This window comes from Symsagittifera roscoffensis, chromosome 4, assembly GCF_963678635.1.
Source record: "Symsagittifera roscoffensis chromosome 4, txSymRosc1.1, whole genome shotgun sequence".
Lineage (NCBI taxonomy): Eukaryota > Metazoa > Xenacoelomorpha > Acoela > Convolutidae > Symsagittifera > Symsagittifera roscoffensis.
The window spans coordinates 51,556,427-51,577,225 of record NC_087065.1 but is presented as its reverse complement, the minus strand read 5'-3'; the positions used below and the strand labels follow the sequence as shown (position 1 = coordinate 51,577,225).

Here is a 20,799-nt window from a genome sequence, read left to right as displayed (position 1 = left end):
TCAGGTAAATATCAGCTCACGACCGAGTTGAAGGTTTCACTGGTAGTATTTAGTATTTAAAGACTTCTACTAGCAGTTTTCAGTGAACGAAAACAATTTTAGATTTTGTTTTCCAGATAAACGTCTATTATTGAGCAAATTCATCATAAATAAATTACTTCATTTTGAACTTCGAATCAAGTTTTTTTCCTCCGCCTCAAAGTTGGTATTCGGAACGACTCATGGCAGGGTTCGATCATGAACTTTTCTGTCAATTTATGTCAAATAACTTAAAAAAAAACGCTGTGCAATTGTGGCCATATTCAAAATTATTCTGAAAGATGCTAATTTGATCTTTTAGGGCGGAGAACAGTCAATGAATTCTGGCAAAAAATATTGAGGCAAGTTGTCGTAACATTCATCATTTCCCCTGGTATGAGCCATTTTTTGTGTAATCTTTTTATTAGGTAGTGGCTACAAAGTTGTCTTTCACTGAAGAGAATGGGATATTAGCAAATTTCATAATTGCAACTAGTTACCGCGTACTTTGAATTGTCGCCTTAAACAAATTGACACGAATTCGTAGCAAGCAAAAATTTCTTGCGATTTTGGAAAAGCGACATTTCATTAGACAAATATCAGCGAACACCCAAACTGAAATGTGCCCTAAGTCTTCTACTAGCCCTTTCCAGAAAACAAAACTTTTTTTGATTTTTTGCTTTCCAGACAAACGTCCACTATTGAGCATTTATAAAAAAATATATATATATATTTTTCATTTTAAATGTTTGATTCAAATTTTTGTCCTCCTCCTCGAAGTAAGTGTTCGGAACGATTCTTGACAGCGTTCCAACAAGAAATTTTCCTTCAATTAATGTCAAATAACTAAAACAAATTGCTGTGCGGTTGTGATCATCTTCAAAATTATGCTGGAAGATGTTAATTTGGCCTTTTAGGGTGTAGAACAGTCAATTAATTATGCCAAAAAATATTGAGGCAAGCAGTTATACCTTCATCATTTCCCCTGGCTTGGGCAGTGTTTCTTTGTGCAGGGCTGTATTTGATGGTGAAATATAAAGTTGACAAACATCTTACAGCAGTTTTTGTAAATTTTTGTTTCTTTTACATCAAAGTCAAGAAAAATAGAAAACTGTTTCTCAAACAAAATAAAATTACATAACAAAACTGTTCCACCGATCTATCATGGTGACATTTTTTCAAATTCAAATCACTCAAAATAAAAATTAAAATAAATGCAAATTTGGATGTTGAATTTTAAAAATGTCTGTTTTAAGATCAAACTTATTGACAATATCTGCTGAGACTTTATTCAATACAGTGATGATTTGAATAAACAGGAAATAACGAACCACCTTGAGAACTTTGAACGCATTTTTTTAAAAACTGATTTAAGATTAGACACAAAAACTTAAGAGAAAAAAGGCTTAAAATTTTACCAGAATTAATATCATGCAATTTTCGCCTAAAATTCTAAACCAAAATTTTGTGTTGGGCTGTGTAAGAAACAAATTGACATCTTTTCCAGGTAAACGTTTAGTTAAGAAATTCTAGAAAAAAATTGCACCATGCAAATTCTGGTGAGAGGAAATGAACTGATTTGTATTTGGACTTGAATCAATATTTGGTTAAGAGGACCATCACTTTATTCCGGTTTTTAAAAACACCCTTGTTTCATCATTTTCAATATGGTAAGTGGTACCAAAGTTATCGAACTTTAAGACGCAAATTTTAAGTCAAGTTTAAAAAGTCTTAAAACTAAAAAAAATAAAGCTGATTGCTTATTTTAGCTTGTTGATTAGACTTTACAGTGCAAAAACAACTTGTCAGCTATCAAATGGTCATGTGAAATTACTGCAGCTAGTGAAAAATGGCATTTCCAGACCCGAAAAAACTTTTCAAGTTTGTGGATCTAAAGTTTGATAAGTTTGGTAATTTGTCAGATAGTTTGATCTGTGGGTCAGATGTGAACAAATAATGATATCACTTCTTCGCAAATGTTGTTCAAATTAGTTTTAGTTACTATAGGGACTGCAGAGCAAAAACGTAAAATTTTGTTTAACTCTGTTCACTACCATAGAAAAGTTTCAGCAATTTTTCTGCAATTTACAAATTTTAATCCTATATTCTTTGACATTTAAGCACAATTTAAAAAATCAATTCATCAGCATTCTTTTATTTTCACCATGTATCAGTTATTGCCAACTCTGTTTTAGTTGGCAATGAACCCATAATTCGCCTGGGGGCCAATTCCTTTTGCATTGGGAGGAGGCGCTTCGTTCTGTTCTGGTTCTAATTGTTGTTGCTGATGATGTTGTTGTTGTTGTTGTTGTTGTTGTTGTTGTTGTTGTTGTTGTTGTTGCTGTTGTTGTTGTTGTTGTTGTTGTTGTTGTTGTTGTTGTTGTTGTTGTTGTTGTTGTTGTTGTTGTTGTTGTTGTTGTTGTTGTTGTTGTTGTTGTTGTTGTTGTTGTTGTTGTTGTTGTTGTTGTTGTTGCTGATGTTGTTGTTGGGGCTGATAGTCCTGAGGGGCCCCATAGCCCGGTTGAGCAGCTGGGTATGCGGGTGGAGATTGAGCATACACCGGGTAAGCAGCAGTGCCGCCAGCTGCGCCAGCAGCATTGTAGTGAAGGACCACGCCATTGCTGGAAGCTGAGTTACCTGAAGACGTTTCAGTGCATGACTCTATGTTGTTGGAAATATTCTTTTCGGTTAACGAATACAAACAAAATTTGTAAAAATAAAGTTGCTCATTTTGACGAAGCAAACATCTTTTTACTCATTTCCAAGGAGAAAATTTCAAAAAACTATGATTATCCTAAAACGCAATATGTCGTGGTTGATTAAGAAGCTCATGTGACCATAATTGGCGCCATAAACTTTGTCGTGATTATACGTTAATGGTGGTACAACAAACAATGACGATGTGATGACGATAAAAAAGAGGGATAGGGGTAAAATTATGCTCTTTTCCCTCCCCCTCTTCCCCCTACATATCCTGTCAATTTGTTGTGTAACTAATGATTTTACAAAGTATGAGGACGATTTTTTTTCAAATAGCCTTATTATAAATTGCATTTTATAATTATCAATTTCTTTTATCAACCAGACAATGCTAGCAAAAACTTTACATGTAAAAGTTCGAAACTTAGGGGGGGGGGGGGGAGGGGGCGAAAATTGCTCAGAAAATTGTCCCGCGTACTTTTGATCACGCAGTAGACAACCAACACGAAGATTACTAGGCAAAGATAACATCCGAGGCTCGGTAAGATGACGAAAAACAGGATGAAGAGGAAAACGTCCCTAAAACAGAAAAGGAGATTTGGAATTACTTTTGAACCACATGATACAAGTAGTAGCAACATCTACTTTTAGTAGCAGCAACATGTAAAATTCATAAGGTGAACATCATTTCTAGTCCTAAAAACTCCTTAAATTTTGACCCAAATTAAAGCCATAATCTGATTCGAAGCTGCTTATGGCCTTAAGTGTTTTTTCGGCTCTTGAAAGTTTTATCTTTCAAGTACAATATCTTTTCAAATTTGAGCTCAGGACAACAATAGCTTTCGAATGATATAAGAAATTCCGTCAAAAATGGCTATTTAAAAAGCCGAAACTTGTCTGAAGAAAAAAAACCCACCCGAATACAAATATTCCGTTACTTTCATATCGAAAGTCGGAACAAAAAGACCAGAAACAACATGTAAAAATGGAAATCTCAAAATTGGGCGTCTCTCCAAATTACAAGTAATATCCGGTAACTAATTTTGTCTGCAAAAACTGCTGACAAGATATTTATTGTCAAGATAACTCAAAGACAAAACGAGTAAGTCGCTGGATTCCTCAATATTCCCCGTTAAGTTTGTTATTTAGGTCTCCGGATTCATTATTTTGTCTTTGTCGCTCGAGTCCACGATTTATCTTTGAATGTGAGCAAGACTGCTCGTATCAGGAAGCCCTGAGTGTTCCGACTGCGTTTTAAAGTTTATCAAGCAGTAATAACATAAATATCATTAACAAATTAAATGTAACAAAAAAATGAAATTTTTTTTTCTAAAATTTGAAAACTTTTCTATAAAAATCATCATCCCACGCGCCATATAAACTGTAAAAGAATAGATTGCGCTCCTTGTAACAAATCAATAATGGCAAATAAGCTTCTTTCAACCAATTTGGAACGATTTCTAAGACGGATTAAATTTCCGCTTACGCGTTAATAGCGCGAAATATATCGCGCGTTAATTGTCTCAAATTGGCCAAAATGGCAATCTTTAAACCCCCATAACTTTACGAAAAATGATCACAGGTGAAATCTAATTTCATATTTAAGCTCAAGGCAACAATGCCTTTTGAATGATAAAAAAATTCCGTCAAAAATGGCTGGTTAAAAAGTCGAAATTTGTCTGAAGAAAAAACCCACCCCGATCACAAATATTCCGTTATTTTCGTATCGAAAGTCGGAACAAAAAAGCTTGTTCTTCTTAGCTGAAAAATTTACAAATATGAAATTATGACATCCGATGTTTTTGCTGAAACTCGCTTCAACAGCCAAATCATTTTGTCAATGTGATCCAAAACAAGACGTGCAAGTCTACAAATCTGCATTTTCAGTGTTTTCTGATAATTTTTTGCTGTCCAAAATTCATTTTAACCCTTTATGTTCAATCATACGCCTGTAAAATCTATCAGATTTTGACTTGTAAACGTTTTCGAAATTCTGTGGTATTTGATGGAAATACTGAATCAATGACCGCGTCCAGACATTTCGGCCAAAGACAATGCAGCCGATTTGAAATTCAGACAATTCAGCCAAAAGTATGCAGACAATTCAGCCAGAGACAATTCAGCCAATAATAGGGACCGCCGCAGTCGTGCCAACGTGTTGCGAGCTTGCCAACAGAGGGTATGACTCTATACGAAATTTAGAGCCGGTTAACGAAATTTAGAGCCGGAGTTTTGTAAAACTGGCTGAATTGTCTCAGGCTGAATTGTCTGTATATTTTTGGCTGAATTGTCTGAATTTCAAATTGGCTGAATTGCCTATCGCCGAATTGTCTCTGCGCCTCAATGAAAATGTCTATTTAGCCCAAATAACTATCACAAAACCCGAGTTTGGCACGGCATTGAGATCAAAACATGCCACCCTTGAATCTAAGATACCCCGCTGAAAAACTTTTTAAAATATTGGATCCAGCTATTGTTTTTTTGTAACTATCAAACTACTCAACAATCTTTCAATAAGCATGAGTAAGTTTTGATGTATAAACAAAAGACCACATTCTAATTGAACGATATTCGAAGAAGCTGAAGAAGTTGTCAGTTTTTCAAAATAAAACCGACATTTTGTTAGCTGCATAGGACGTCATTTAATTATCACGTTGAACGTCTGTCGTAACTTTCGGGGCTTCGCCCTCATACGAGCGGTCTTGTTTGGCTTCAATTCATTTCAATCCACTAATCACAAAAAACCTATTTCAATCCACAAAAAAACCGATTATCTACGGAAAAATAGACAATAGATTTGACCTTTGTTTGCCAAAGGGTCTTAGATAAATCGGTTCCATACATACGTTGGATCATGTTAACTACCCCCCCCCCCCCCTCCCCTATTGCAACAGGAGGGGGGGGGGATAGTTAACAAGTTTTGGATGAAATTTATTGAAATAACGTCAACCAATAGGAATGCGACAGAACACATTTCTGAGAAATACAAATCCATTCCAGTTGAGCATAAAAGAATTGTGTTTTTATAGGGGGGGGGGGGAAGATTCTTTATAAGGTACCATAGGGGGGGGAATAGTTAACATGATCCCACTCGTTAATATGTTGATTTTAGTTCCGACTTTCGAACAAATTGGCGGAATAGTTGTGATCGGGGTGGGTTTTTTCCCCCATTACGAGGCCAAACTGTGCAATGGGTAGGCGCCCAATTTTATGTCTGCATGTTCCTGGATTCCAGAAAATCTTTAAAAATGTTCCAAAATGTAAATGGATTCAACTTACAAAATTTCTGTGGATTCCGCGTACAAACAACTGTAACCAAAAGTTTGTCGGCACATTTGTTGTGTCTCGGATTCCGCAACAAGCGAAAATAGGTAGTTGTTCTGGATTCCGCAACTGTAAGTGGAATCCGCAAATGTAAGTGGAATCTGCAAACTGTAAATGGGTTCCGAATTTTGTTTTTTACTGAACTTCCATATGAACAATTAAAAGCTAGAGCTGGTTTTCTTATCTTTAGCAATGCGGATTTGAAAAGCAAGGACCTAACCATTGTCAGCGTAACCCACGAACAAACCTTAAAACTTTGGTTAATCAAATCGGTGGATGCCAACTTTTAGTATTTGGGATACATCTCCCAGCAAACATTTTTTGGGATCATGATTTTGAAAATACTTTTGATTGAGAGTGTTTAGAAACACAACGCACAGCATATCGCCGATTTGTCAGTATTTGGGATTCCATGGATCCTTAAAATTGGTCAGTATTTGGTATTGATGGAATCCCAAATACTCGAATAATAGGGAATAAATATGGAATAAACTCTTTACTTGAAGTCTTTGGGTTGCGAGTGTTTAGAAACATAACGCAAAGCATATCGCCAAATTGTCAGTATTTGGGATTCGATGAATCCCAAAAACTGGTCAGTATTTGGGATTGATGGAATTCCAAACTCTGAAATATAATGGAATATATTTTTTTTTGGGGTCATTGGTTTGAGAATGTTTAGAAACACAATAGATCAATATTTGGGATTCCATCAATCCCACAAATACTGAAGCTGGGTGTTTGACAGGAATTGGGATTGAACGTTAGGCATTTCAACAGGTAGCTGATCAACGTAGTTGTTTAATAATTGGGATTGAACTTGCTGGTGACCAACTTGTAATTAAAAGATATAACTTTAAACGCTACTACATATATACATATATGTAAACGGAATCAGAAAACAAAATGCGAATTCCACTTACAATTTGCGGATTCCTCTTACAGTTGCGGAATCCGCAACAGCTCAATTTAACTAATGCGTCTTATTGTTTGTTTGTGGATTCCACAAACTGTTCTTGATTCCGCGAATTCGCCTATTTTTGGAGCGATTTCGAGCGCTACAGTTTTTTAGGTATTTGTTCTTGGAGTCCAAAACAGCAAAGAAGATCAAAGAAAAGTGGCAATGTTGCAGATTCCGCAACGAATCTGATTACGGCCTGTTACAGAATCCGCTTATAATGCACATATTGCACATTTTGGTCTCGTAATGTCCAGACAAAATTTCACAATTGACTAGCAGTTTTTGCTCTGAGCTCAAATTCAAAAAGATAATTTAACAGTGAATTTTTTCTGTGATTATTCAGCAGTCAATACTGTGGTGATTCAGCAGTCAAAACAATCAGGGTTTTGCCTGATACAAGCCGTCTTGTTTTTAATTGATTTTTATGCTTTTCTGTTACTATGGGGAGCAATTCCATTCGCATTTTAGTCTAGTGCAAGCATACTCACTTGCCAATGCCAAGACTTCCGAATCAATTCACGCTGTCAAAGTTCCTTGTAACAGTGGTCAGAATATAAAAAACCACCATGGCATTTTTATTCGTCACTTTTTTCGAACAATTACCAAATAGTACACCTAAAATTCGTCGAAACAATTTTCAAAAATTATACATAAGGGTACAATACAGAAGTTTGGACCAAAACTGTATGAGAAATAGTGCACTGGACACCTCTTATAAGTGCACTTCCAACCAGTGATGATTGAATTTCATGGACGAGTGTCTTAATGGACGTAAACATATATCATTGTAAATATGTAAAAAATTTGAGATTTATAATGCTTATTACTGTCATTTCAACTCATGTCATAGTAGACGCTACTGGGACAGTTTTTGTTAATACGTAACTCTACCGGATGAAAATGTTTTTTTTTCCCCTCAAAATCGAACAAAACACTTCGGCTTTTGAAAAAAAAGCTGGCTGTGAATTAAACTATAAATACAATTTGAAGTAGAACAAGAACGATCAAGCTATTTATTTGAAATCTACCACATACTTTAATATATTACCATATTTGTTTAAATGGGTTTAATTAAGGATAGTTAATACATTATTGTTCCGACTTTCGACACGAAAGTAACAGAATATTTGTGCTCGGGGTGGGTTTTTTTTTCTTCAGACAAATTTCGACTTTTCAACTAGCCATTTTTGACGGAATTTTTCATGCCATTCAAAAGGTATTGTTGTCCTGAGCTTAAATTTGAAAAGATACTTCACCTGTGATTTTTTTTTGTAAAGTTATGGGAGTTTGAAGGTTGTCATTTTGGCCAATTTGGGACAATTAACGCGCGATATATTTAGCGCTATTAACGCGTAAGCGGAGATTTAATCCGTCTTAGAAAGCGTTCCAAATTGTTTGAAAGAAACTTATTTGTCATAATTGAATTGTTAAAAGGAGCAAAATCTATTCTTTTGTATTCTATATGGCGTGTGGGGGATAATTTTTGCAAAAAAATTCAAATTTCAGATTTTTTTTTTTTCATTTTTTATTACATTTATTTTTTTATTGTTATTACTGCTCCATAAACTTTAAAAGGCAGTCGGAACATTCAGGGCTTCACCCTGATACGATCAATCTTGTTCAAATACAGGTTTTTTCACTTTTTCTCCACTGAATCAGTTAGCACAAATTTTTACCAGAAGTTATAAAAAAAGATGCTTCAATTCAAATGAAAAAAGCAAAAAAGAGCAGGGCCATAGTGGAACAGCTTAATAGTGGACGTAAACATTTTTTTCCAAGAAAGCAAATTATTGCAGCTTAATAAAAATACAGATATGCTCCGGGTGAATCCATTTGTTGTGAGATTGCATATCTGTCCTGAACTGCATCAGACATGATCAGATCTGAAATTTTTTTTTTGAAATTTTCGAATGAATTCTCAACTTTTGTCACGTGTCTTGATTTTTCGTTGAAAATAGTTAATTTAACAAATAACACTAAAAGTCGTTTAAAATCACGTCCTTGTTTTCAGTTTTTGAAAAGCACGTATAGAAATTAATTCTACAGACGTAGAGCTTTCGAATAATGTGTTTGTGATAATTCTGGAACGAAAAGTCCGGTGGCTAAAAATAAAAACCTGCGAAACAAAAAATATTTTTCAGCTTTTTTCTATTATTCCAAAATAGCTTCCCCGCGGTCTGTAGAATTTGAAAAAAGTGTTATTACAAAGGATTCCTTGATTAGCAGGATTTTTATTTGGGATCCGAAAACGACACAACGTGTAAGTTTTATTCTGTGAGTCTCATTACCTAATGAATAACCAAATGTTTAAATGGATCAATTAATTTTGCTATAATTAGAAGTACTTTTGTTATTGCTACCACCAAGTTCCCTTTCAGTAATTGAAATGAACTATGATGAAATTTGTATTTTTCCGTCGGATTTTGACTACTTCAAAAACAAGCTGGTAAGGGATTAACTCCGCTGCCTTAAAAAATCCTCATGATTGTGATTCGGATCCCAATTAAACATATAACAAGACTGTTTGTGTGTCAGGACACAGCTCTCACTTTTCTTTCTGCCCTCTATTGTCAGCCACAAGCTTTTTGATTAAAAAAACTTCGATAAAATGATCGAAAAAATTGAAACTCTTTGTTTTTAAAACTTGTCCTATTAATTTTAACCAACCCCAACCTATATAAAACACCAAATGATTAATTTTGCGTGAACTAGGTTGTAAAATTAAATTTCTGCCTCAGTTCAATTTGAAGCTTTTTATAATTTGCCGCGTTCTCATTTATAGAACGAAATACAATGCGGGTTGGTTATCGCCTTTTAAGTTATGACCTTCTAAGTTGTCCCAAATTCAAACCATTTTATTTTTGTGAAAACTGATCTGAGTCTTTTTAACTGATCTGAGTGATCTGAGTAATCTGAGTCTCTATGTGCGCAATCTTTCGGCTGGACACATGTCAGTTAATTTGAGCTGCAAAAATTCCCACCAAAAAAGAAAGTGTTGCAATTCAGCCGGATACAGTTCAGGCATTAAGATAAAAGAAATTTTTAAAAGAAATTACAAGAAACAAGCGGCTTTAGAAACACAAGCTAATGTTTAGTCAGCTTAGAGGTTACAAACGGAACTAGACGAGACGTATCCCGCACTAAAGTTTCATGGGTGTGGAATGTTAAAAGACAGATGTAAAACAAGAATCTATTCTCCTTGTTATGTTATAGTAATGTAAATAAAATAGATAGTTTAGTATTTAGATTATGTCATGACAATGAAAATAAATACAACTCAAATCTTTCATAAGTTGCAGAAGATTGAAAGAGAACACATGTGTTAAAAGGCATGTGTTAAACTAGAATGGATTGGCAGGTCGGTCACGACCTTGATAGACAAAGGCGAGTTTAGCACAGATAGCTAGCACAATAGTAATAACATAATGATCTCTAAACTACGCCGTACCACATTTCCCCCTCTCGGGAAAATTCAAACAACGTTTGAATTTCTTTATGGAATGTAAAACAAAAACAAATTTATGCCCTCACAGACAATAAACAATACGGCTTGTAACAATTTAACAAACACTGAAAGTTTTACAAATTAACTGATGTGACTCGATAAGCAGGAGTTTTGAAAGTTTGTGTTGAAAATAAAGAGACGAAAGTTTTATTTATCTGCCCGACGCAAAGGATTGTCGGAAGGACTCTTTTTGGGGAAACGTGTAAATTTCCGATATAGACCTTCGGAGTTATCGGGAAGAACCACCCGAGACTGTCCTGCTTGGTTAATCGGCTCAGAGTCTGAATTAGCCACCACAAATCGAACTTTCTTGTCGGGCGAAGTAGGAGCTGACGAAGGTGTAGACATCAAAGGAGACTGAATAATGTTCACAGAATGCCGAATGGGGCTACCGTAAAATGTAGTTTGTTTCTTACGTCGAGAAGAGGCACGGGACGAATTCGAAGAGGATGAAACATTTCCATCCGGTTCGAAAATTATGACGGGACCGCCTTGGGTGGAACAGCCCGAAGCTGCCACATTTGAAGAAGTTCCTTCCTGAGATTTAGGTAGTGAAGATTCCTCATCTGACGAAGTAGGGATGAGGTCTGGGCATACTGGATTTTTAATGACTGAGATAGGTGACTTAATGACTGAAAAAGATGACTTCGGTTGAGGATTTTTTAATGACTGAAATAGGTGACTTAATGGCTGAAATAGGCGACTTCGGTTGAATACTAATGGGAACCTCCGTTCCTTGGTTTCCAGACGTGGAAGATGATACTGTCAGGTCTACTACTGGAGTAGAGTGCTGCGGAGAAGGGATAAACTGAACGCCTGGAGCCTCCGAGACTGAATGTTGTTTCGATTTAGTCGACACAATTTGACCACGCGAATGAGTAATTGAAGATGGCAGAGATGGAAACTTCGAACGAGCCGGGATCTGTAACGTCTTAGCTGAGATGTGCTGACGAGGATTCGATTGTTTAGTTTTAGCTGTGATGTGTTGGCGAGAACTCGATTGTTTTAGGGGCCGATTGTCTTCTGATGATGATGGAGAAGATGACACAATGGGGCGTTTCTGCCCCTTCTTGACAGGCGTAAGTTGTTTGCCTGAAAAACTTAAGTCGGTTGATTTAAGACGAACCGCCAGATGATTTCTTCTAATCACTTTCCCCTTATCAGAAATATATGTGGACCCAGTAATCCGCACGATTTTGCCCTTAAAAGGTTTGAAAAGGTCTCGGCCAGACTTCCTATTTAGAAATTTCCTAAAAATTTCGACCTTACTTGGTTCATTCAATACTAAATAATCCAAATTACGTTTTGGTAACGACGGTTGAATTTGATCCATTTGCATCTGGTTCCTAAATCTAAGGGTACCAGCTGACAAATTAGATCGAAGGGTGGCGGCGAGGACTTGATTTCTCTCCGTCAACGGCTTCAAGGCTTTGACTCCCTCCTGATGGGACAGTGACTTTTTCAAAGTCAACCACTGATTGGCGGAATGTGCCAGGTTCTCCAGAGGGCGGTAGTGAGGAGTGTCTGACACTGAATCCGTAGATCCACCAAAGTATGGAGACACCATCGGGCTTGACTGCCCCTTCCTGACCACTTTTATCCTCGGTCGGCTATCGCACTGCTCCCGACGCTGTTCGGGTGTTAAAAGGTCCCTTTCCAATTGTTGCTTGTCTAAATTAACGCCCGTAGGTAAACGTTCAGCCGCAATGGATAGCTCCGTATTCGGAGGACGGCCAAAATGAAGTTCAAACGGTGAAACCCCAGTGACAGAATTTTTTGTAATCCGAATATCTTCAATAATATTTCTGAGAGTATCTTGAATATTTGAAAAATCCGAACTTAACCGTTAACCGGGAGGCACCTAAACGACGTTTAATCTTATGAATCGACCTTTCTACTAAACCGCAACCACGATGGTCCCCCACCGGGCAGAAATATTGAGCAATATTTTTTTCTTGACAAAAATTTTGCACCAATTTGTTCTTAAAGCCAGAATATTGGTCAGTTTTGATAGATTTGGGGATACTATGCTGTTGGATATACGATTTAAGAAATTTAATAATCTTCCGTCCTCCCGTAGAACGCGTTATCATAGCTGACGGATATTTTGAGTAGCGGTCGATCGCGACCAAGATATACATACTGTTACCAAAAGAATCAAGGAGAGGACCTGCGTAATCGAGTTGCAGCTCTTCATTAGGACCAGACAAAAGGGGTAAAGGCTTCGAAGAGTTAAATGAAGCGTTCGCTTTCAAATTCTTACCAAACTTTGTGCACTGGGGACAATCCTTGCAAAGATGGACGATATCTCGATGCATTCGGGGCCACCAGATATATTGCGCAGCATCAACAATGGCCAACTGACCCGCATGCGATCTATGGAGTCGAGACAATAACGGTTTTCGTAGGCACATGGGTATAGCAATCCTATTATCTACGACAATACAGCCATCAACCACCGCTGCACAATGCCAGAAGGATTTTATGTAAGAATCTATACGGCAAAATCCTTCGTAGTCCCGATTGATAATCGCTCGTTTCATGAGGCATAAACTGGCATCTTCGTCCGTAAGCTCCGACAGTACATCGGAGTCCAAAATGCCCACCAACCCGGTTAGCGATTTCTGGTCCTTAGCGACCACTGGTGTCTTCAGTATTTCTAAACTATGTACTGACTGGGATTGACGATTCGATACAGTGGTTTTCCGAGCCCTATTTGTCCTGAAGTTTGCTAATATACGGGCATACTGACTCTTCAGCTCTGCTCCGAGTTGTACAGTTGTCAACCTTCTGGGACGTACAGCCCCCGCGCGAAACCGCGGACGAGCCCTATCAGAAGAAAACCAGGGTTGAGTGACTGGGAGATACTGGTTTAAAAGCTGTTCGAAGCTGTCATTCGTGTTGTTGTTGTTGGCACCGGTATTAGAATCCATAGCTGTCTGAAAATGGAAAACACCCAATAATACGATTGTTATCCAAGAGATACGGTCCGATGAGACAAAGGCGAAAAATTCAATGAGCGACAACAATATATCACAATCACTAACGACCAGAGAAATAAACCACAGTAAGATCAAAATTGGCAGATAATGTGTAATCCATGCTGAGAAAGTGACAAAAGCATGCTGTATTTCTCTCAACGCTGATTGGTTAAATTTCAAACCAGCAAATTTGACGCCCGCTAGCGGAGAGATGTCAAACGTAGTAAATTGACGGAAAGTGCCAGTATGATTAATGACTAAATTTTCGTCGCCCTCTACCGATGTTATGCCATTTGATGTAACTGGGATGTTTTGAGTTAGGACGCCCCCTACCGATAAATTACCAAACGTGTGAGATACAGCGATTGAATTGTCCATATCGGAACAATATACCCGATGCTGACCAGATTCCAATGACTCAACTAGATTAGTTGTATTAGATACGGCAGAGCTCTGGCTATTTTTCTGAATAATCGGTGGATCTTCTATCGCAGGACAACACTTGGCCCATTCATCCAAAAATTCACACGCATCAAAGAATCGATTAATACATTTAACCACATATTGTTCGTCAAAACTGCTTGGTCGCGGGGCTTCAAACGTTGGGAAACGGGATAAATAATCCACTATACCCAGTTTACATCCGGAGATATGGAATATGTCAAAATCGAAGGGCAATAATCTATCGGCCCATCTGGTTAAACGCGACTGATGAGTTTTGTTACCTCGGTTGGTCTTTAACGCCGAGATAATTGCTTTATGGTCAGTTAAAATTACAAAATGATTTCCCAGCAAATAAGTTCGAAAATGCTCACACGACCATACAATTGCTAGAAGTTCTAATTCATTAGTGCTGTATTTCTTCTCCTGATCATTTAGAAAACGTGACGCAAAAGCAATTGGGACCCAAACATCCTTTTCGATCTCTTGCTCTAATGCAGCACCCATACCACTATGACTAGCGTCACATTTCACCCGCGAGTTCCGACTTTGGTCATAGTGGTACATTTTTGTAATATTCGCTATCAATTGTAAGGTGTTACGAAACGCGGTTTGTTGGCCATCCCCCCACTCGAATTTACTTTTATTACTTGCTTTCAAGGATGGGCGTAATTGGTCTGAATGGACCTGGATATTCGGCAAAAATCGTTGTAGGTGGTTGAGTATGCCCATGAACGAACGGAGTTGCTTAAGCGTCCTTGGAGGTTCCAGAGCTAGTACTGCCTCTATCTTAGAACGTTTCGGTCTGTATCCTTCTGAATCGATATCATATCCTAGCCAAGATAATTGATTCATAGAAAAGTCGCATTTCGAAAGTTTCAGAGCAAAACCTTCTTCATCCAGACGACTTATCACTTTGTCTACAAGAATGTTGTGATCCTCGACTGAACCCTTCGAGACAATCAGAATATCGTCCAGGAAACAAAATACTCCTGACAACCCTTGTATAGTATTATCCATCGCTTTTTGGAATTCCTTTGGCATGTCCGTTAATCCATAAAACCCCGTTTTGAACCGATACGTGCCAGTTTGTTCTCCACAGACGATATTAAAATTGCAATGACGACTGACTTCTTCACTGAGCGGGATCTGACTGAATGCGTATTTTAAATCTAAGGATGTAAACCAAACCTCTCCTGAAGTGTCCGATGTTATTATCTGGGCGGCCGAGTCCAACAGTTCCAACAAATTTGGCATTTGGTAATGGTTCTAATGAATTTGATCATTCATAGGTTTAGCATCCATAGCTAATTTCACAGAGCCATCTTTCTTAGCCGTAATAACGATCGGAGAGATGAAATGTTCACTTGTACATTTATTAAGTTTAACCACGTGTCCTTCATGAATTAGTTTTTGGATTTCCTGACCAGCTTTATCTTGAATATGCACCGGTACTCTCCTTTGCTTTTCTTGAATCGGAACGAGTGGAGACTTGAAAGTAGAGAATATTTTGTGGTTTTTGGCTTTGCCGACTCTATTGAATACACGATGAAATTTTTGGTGGAAGTGAGTTTTCCAGGAATCCGACATTAAATTCGGGTTTGATTGGGAGATTTCTCCCACCAAAGGACGATCGGGTCTAACTTGCGTTGTTCTTACCCACAAATGGGGTTGCAAATCTAAACCCAGTAAACAACATGTACGGTTTTCCGAAATAAGGAATTTTGCAGACTTGATATGCCATCCCAAAGATGATACATCCATAATTAACGTACCCATCAATTCAATTTTCTTCCCATTATAGTCAACGTATACTGTATCGATTGGATTTTCTTGGACCGTGAGGATCTTGGCTGAAGGTACAGTTTTCAGGATATAGTCTGCTGTCTTCTTATTCACGAAAGAAGCTGGGCTCCCAGTATCCACTGTTGCCTTAAAAAACGTCTTGCCACAACGTAGTGTAATCTGGATAGAACGTAACTTGCCCGTGGCGGCATTGACCACCTCCAACTTTTTCACTGACCTAATTGGAAGACTTGGTTTCCCTGCTGCTACAGATAAAACAGCGAATTCCGACTCACTATCGGATGTGATGAAATTGCAATTTTCTTCCACTGTCTCGTCTGACTCAGCTTCTACGTTCGCAACGTTCTTAGAATTGCAGCACTTGGCAAAGTGGCCTTTTTTGTTACAGTTCCTGCAAGTTACATTTCTGGCTGGACAACTCTGCTTGTGGTTTGCTGAGAATCTGTTACCACAGAAGTAACACGACTTCGATTTTTCGTTGAACCCCTTTTGCTTACTATTCTGTGCCCGACTAATCCTGTCAGAAAGTTTCTTACCCTGGACAGAGAAGGTGGGTTCCTGTTTTATCCGGGAGTTTTGACCCAAGATGGCACCTGACTGGGAGGAATTGCCCGTCGATGACGAACTCCCAAGTTGCCTTTGCAAATCGGTGGCCGTTTGTGCTCCTTTTTCTTGAAGTAACGCGGATTTCAGAGAATCCTCCGGAGTAGCACCTGGATGAATACATAATTCTCTCTGAATATCCTTATATCTCATTTTGGCAATGAAGATATCTCTTACGACTTCTTTTTCTTGATCAATTGTCCACCCACACAGGGCGGCTTGTCCCGTCAAACGCAGATAAAATGCTTCCAAACTTTCTCGGTCTGAATGTACCGCGTTGTATATTTGCATACGTTCGATGATGAAATTTTTCTCCTTTCTGAACAAGAGAACACAGAATTCGTGGAAATCCCGATATGATAATGCGCTCAGATCCGCATGCGGATAACTTTGGAGGAATCTTTTCCTCCCTTCTGAGCCGAGCGAGAAAAATAAACGAGATTTAACACGTTGTTCAACCTCGTAATAATACACTCCTGGTGCCACTCTGGGACCTTTCGCCCGACGCTCTTCATTCATTTCCGTGACTTTTTGGACCGCTGCGTCATTTCGTGCAATACAATTTGCGATTGCTGCAGCATCTTCATCCACCCCCACGACTTCTGGTTTTGGGGCAGGATCGTTGTGTACGACACCCGGAGGTTTTAAAAATTCGCGTGGATCACATCTCTCTCTCAGAGTGATTGCCAAATTGAATTGACCTATCCACGAATTCCAGCTACAGGGTGGGTCCGCAGTTGGTTTATGCCAAAACACGGATACGCCTAACAGGTCAGTTCGATCCTCTGAGGTCGAAACTGCTGGCTGCGCCATGTGGGATGTTAAAAGACAGATGTAAAACAAGAATCTATTCTCCTTGTTATGTTATAGTAATGTAAATAATATAGATAGTTTAGTATTTAGATTATGTCATGACAATGAAAATAAATACAACTCAAATCTTTCATAAGTTGCAGAAGATTGAAAGAGAACACATGTGTTAAAAGGCATGTGTTAAACTAGAATGGATTGGCAGGTCGGTCACGACCTTGATAGACAAAGGCGAGTTTAGCACAGATAGCTAGCACAATAGTAATAACATAATGATCTCTAAACTACGCCGTACCACAATGGGATATGGATTAGCTCATTTAACCAATTTTCATGACCCTTCCAACCATGAAAATGGATTTTTAGGGGATTATAATCGATTATTTTCAATATTTGAAAATCCATTATAATCTATTAATTAGACAATGAAATCAATTTTTGTAGGCGAACATTGTGTATAGCTAATTAAACTCTTGAAAATTATAGATAAAAAATTTGCACAATTACATCAAAATGACACCAAATTGTTAAAAAATCATCGTTCTGCAAAATTAAAGCCCGAACAAACATGTTCATACCTAAGAAAAACTCAAAAAATTGTCCCACCCTACTCCACCCTCTCTCTCTCTCCACTCCAAGTTTACCACCCCACCCCTAATTTTTGTATTTTTCTCTCCACATTTTACCAAACCACCACCTCTCCTACCCCTACCGCATACCCTATCACCACCACCTCATCTAAACCCCCCACACCCCCAGGTTTCGACCCCCCACTCTCAAGCCCCCGCACACTACCCCTCTCCCCTTACTTGAACGAGGAGGGTTTTTATTGGTTGAAGGCGGGGGAATGGTCCTGCGATGGGGGATATGGTGGGCGAAGACCGGGGAAATGCAAAAACGTCTTCGCCCACCATATCCCCCGTAGAAACATCCCCCCACCTTCGACCATTAAATACCCTCCTCGTCAAGTAAAGGGAGAGGGGGAGTGGGCGGGGTGGGGCACTAGGCGAGGGGGTAGTGGGCGAATGTTAATTTTTACTATGGCGATGGTAAAAAAATAACAGTGAAATAAAACAGACTCATGCCCAGACTTTTGCGACAAAAATTTGACATGTCCAGACTTTCCAGGCCCAACTTAGGCATGTCAGACTTTGGAGACCAAAACCTGGCATTTCCAGACTTTTGCGACCATGATGATCCGTCGCGATGATGATGAACCGAAACGGAGGTGGCATGACCAAATCATCGCGACTCATATTTGGTATGTCCAGACTCTCGCGACCAAGAGTTGCCATTTCCACACTTTCGCGACCGAAAAACTAAGGCGCGACTTTGGCGACCGAGGCGGATACGGCGCGACCCTGCGGCTCAGGAAACGGCGTAACCGGTGCGACCAAACTTAGTCCTTTCCAGATTTTCCAGACCTAGATAGAGACGGCGCGACTTTCCAGGCCAACATGGAGACGGCGCGACTTTTTAAAAAATTTTCAGGGCTTTTGCGATTGAGGTGGATATGGCTCGACTCAGGAAACGGTGCGACTCAAAAAGCAACGGCGCGATCGGCCTGACCAGCGCGGCCAAAAAGTGCACTTTCAAAACTTTCGCGACCGAGGTGGAGACGGCACGACCAAGAATCATTTCATCGCCACCGTAGTGGAAGCTAGCGACTTTCGCGTTCAGACACGGGGCGACTTTTCAGACCAAGGCGGAGACGGCGCGACTTTTCAGACCGAGGCGGAGACGGCGCGACTAAGAAACAATTCTTTGCGACCGTGGTGGATGCGGCGCGACTTTAGCAATCAGAGTGGAGACAGTCCAGACCACGGTGCATATGGCGCGACTTTCCAGAACAAGGCGCAGACGGCGCGACTTTCCAGACCGAGGCGTAGAATTCTTCCCAATACTGCATTTGACTAAAAGCTCTCACTATGAACGTCTCTTTATATTACATGGATCAATTAACCGTTTCTTCTCGAAAAAATACTTTGTGAAAAAGAATATATAGCTTATAGCTCACTCGAAGCAGCCGTCTTTGCATATTCCATCGCAGCACTCGTCTCCCACTGAGCTATCGAAGACACTAGCCAACGAACAGTCCCAGTCAGATGAACAGCTTACTCTAACCGCAGATACTGTGTTGTTGTCACTAGTCAGAAACAAACCCAAATTGATGCCCAGCAAAACTAAACAGAAGAAAAACATTCTAAATTAATTTCGCATTTTCGGCATTTTTTTCTCGAACTGAATTGCGCTCTTTCAATTCAAAAAAAATAGAAACGAAATAAATGAGAACTTTTTTAAAATTTTGTTCTTGTGCATGAATTTAATAAATGACGACGAAAAAAACAAACAATTATATTTGGACCTAAGGTTTTTCTGAGGTTATTTTTTGGTACTTTTTTCATGATTTCTATTTTTGACGGACCAATGCTAAAGTTGTTTAAAGTGCCTCCAGCGACAAAGTGCACTGAATTTGAACGTAAAAGTAAAAAAAAACACTTACATTGTATGAAATTATTTTTCATTTTGAGAGCCATGCCGATATTTTTTTGTTTACTTGAATTACCAGCCTGCTTTTTGCTTTTTTATTGTTGTAAAATGAACAAAGTTAATAACCGGAACTTAAGACTTGAGCTAAAATAAAAAAAACCGATCTTTTAATCGTCAACCAAGCGCAATCGAAGTTATTCATAATTGTTTGCATTTTCTACCGTTTCTTTTCTTGTCAAAAAAGGTTTATGCTAAACTCGATATTTCGTTCAGATTATTTAATATTTTTTTAAATAAGGAATAAACGAAGAAAAAACAAACTAAGAGTTGCTACGTGTTCTTCAAGTGAAGCTCTACGCATGTAATAGCTGTTTTTATTCAAATTATGGCTAAGTTTTTTCAAATACATCAAAAAATCAATTGCACTCGGGAGAGGGCGGTGTTGATATTGTCAATGTAGCGAAAAAACATTCCGTCAATTACTATTGTAAATCGAATTTGTCATCGAATTTGTCTGATGAAAAAAAACCCAAAAATCGTTTATTACTTTTTTTATGATAAAGATGGTTCCTTGTTATAGCTAATTCTATTTAGTTACAACTAAAAAAAATATAATGATAAGCAGCAAATTAAAAAAAATTAAAAATGATAAAAAGAAACGAGAAGTGAGTTGAAACATTAAAAAGTGATAGAGAAAAGTAAAAAGTGAAAACCGAATTACATCAAATTAAATCCGAAGAACACATTAAGAAGTTAGAAAATTGCAATGAAGATAGATTCATCAGCTTACTCGTTATCATTTGCACTACAGACAAGTGGCTGAAGTTGGCATTATATTCAAAGTTCGTCAAGAAGCAGATATAAAAGAACAAATAACACATCCCAAACATACATGAAATATGTGATAACGTTTTTACTTTTCTCTATCACTTTTTATACTAATTCATGTATTTTTGGCAAGTGATATTTCTTCTTATAAATCTGATTGTTGATGAACTTTAAATTTTAGCTAATTTCAAAGATTTATCTGTTTTACAAGTGATAACGATTTGGTTGATGAATCTATCTTCATCGCAGTTTTCTAGTTCTTAATGTATCCTTCGGATTTAAATTGATTTAATTTGTTTTTTACTGCGTCCGATAAGTGGAAGGAATTGTGTCTA

General features: G+C 38.2%; 1 protein-coding gene across 1 annotated transcript; it reads right to left on the bottom strand.

Annotated features, from left to right (window-relative positions):
* Positions 1-2,110: 2,110 nt before the first annotated feature.
* LOC134845174 (regulator of nonsense transcripts 1-like) lies at positions 2,111-19,740 on the bottom strand. Its single transcript, XM_063862065.1, has 4 exons — positions 19,650-19,740; positions 19,164-19,329; positions 3,197-3,297; positions 2,111-2,655 (listed from the first exon to the last, which is right to left on the bottom strand). Exons 1-4 carry the CDS (start codon positions 19,681-19,683, stop codon positions 2,210-2,212), a joined length of 747 nt encoding a protein of 248 aa, XP_063718135.1. The 5' UTR covers positions 19,684-19,740; the 3' UTR covers positions 2,111-2,209.
* Positions 19,741-20,799: the final 1,059 nt, after the last annotated feature.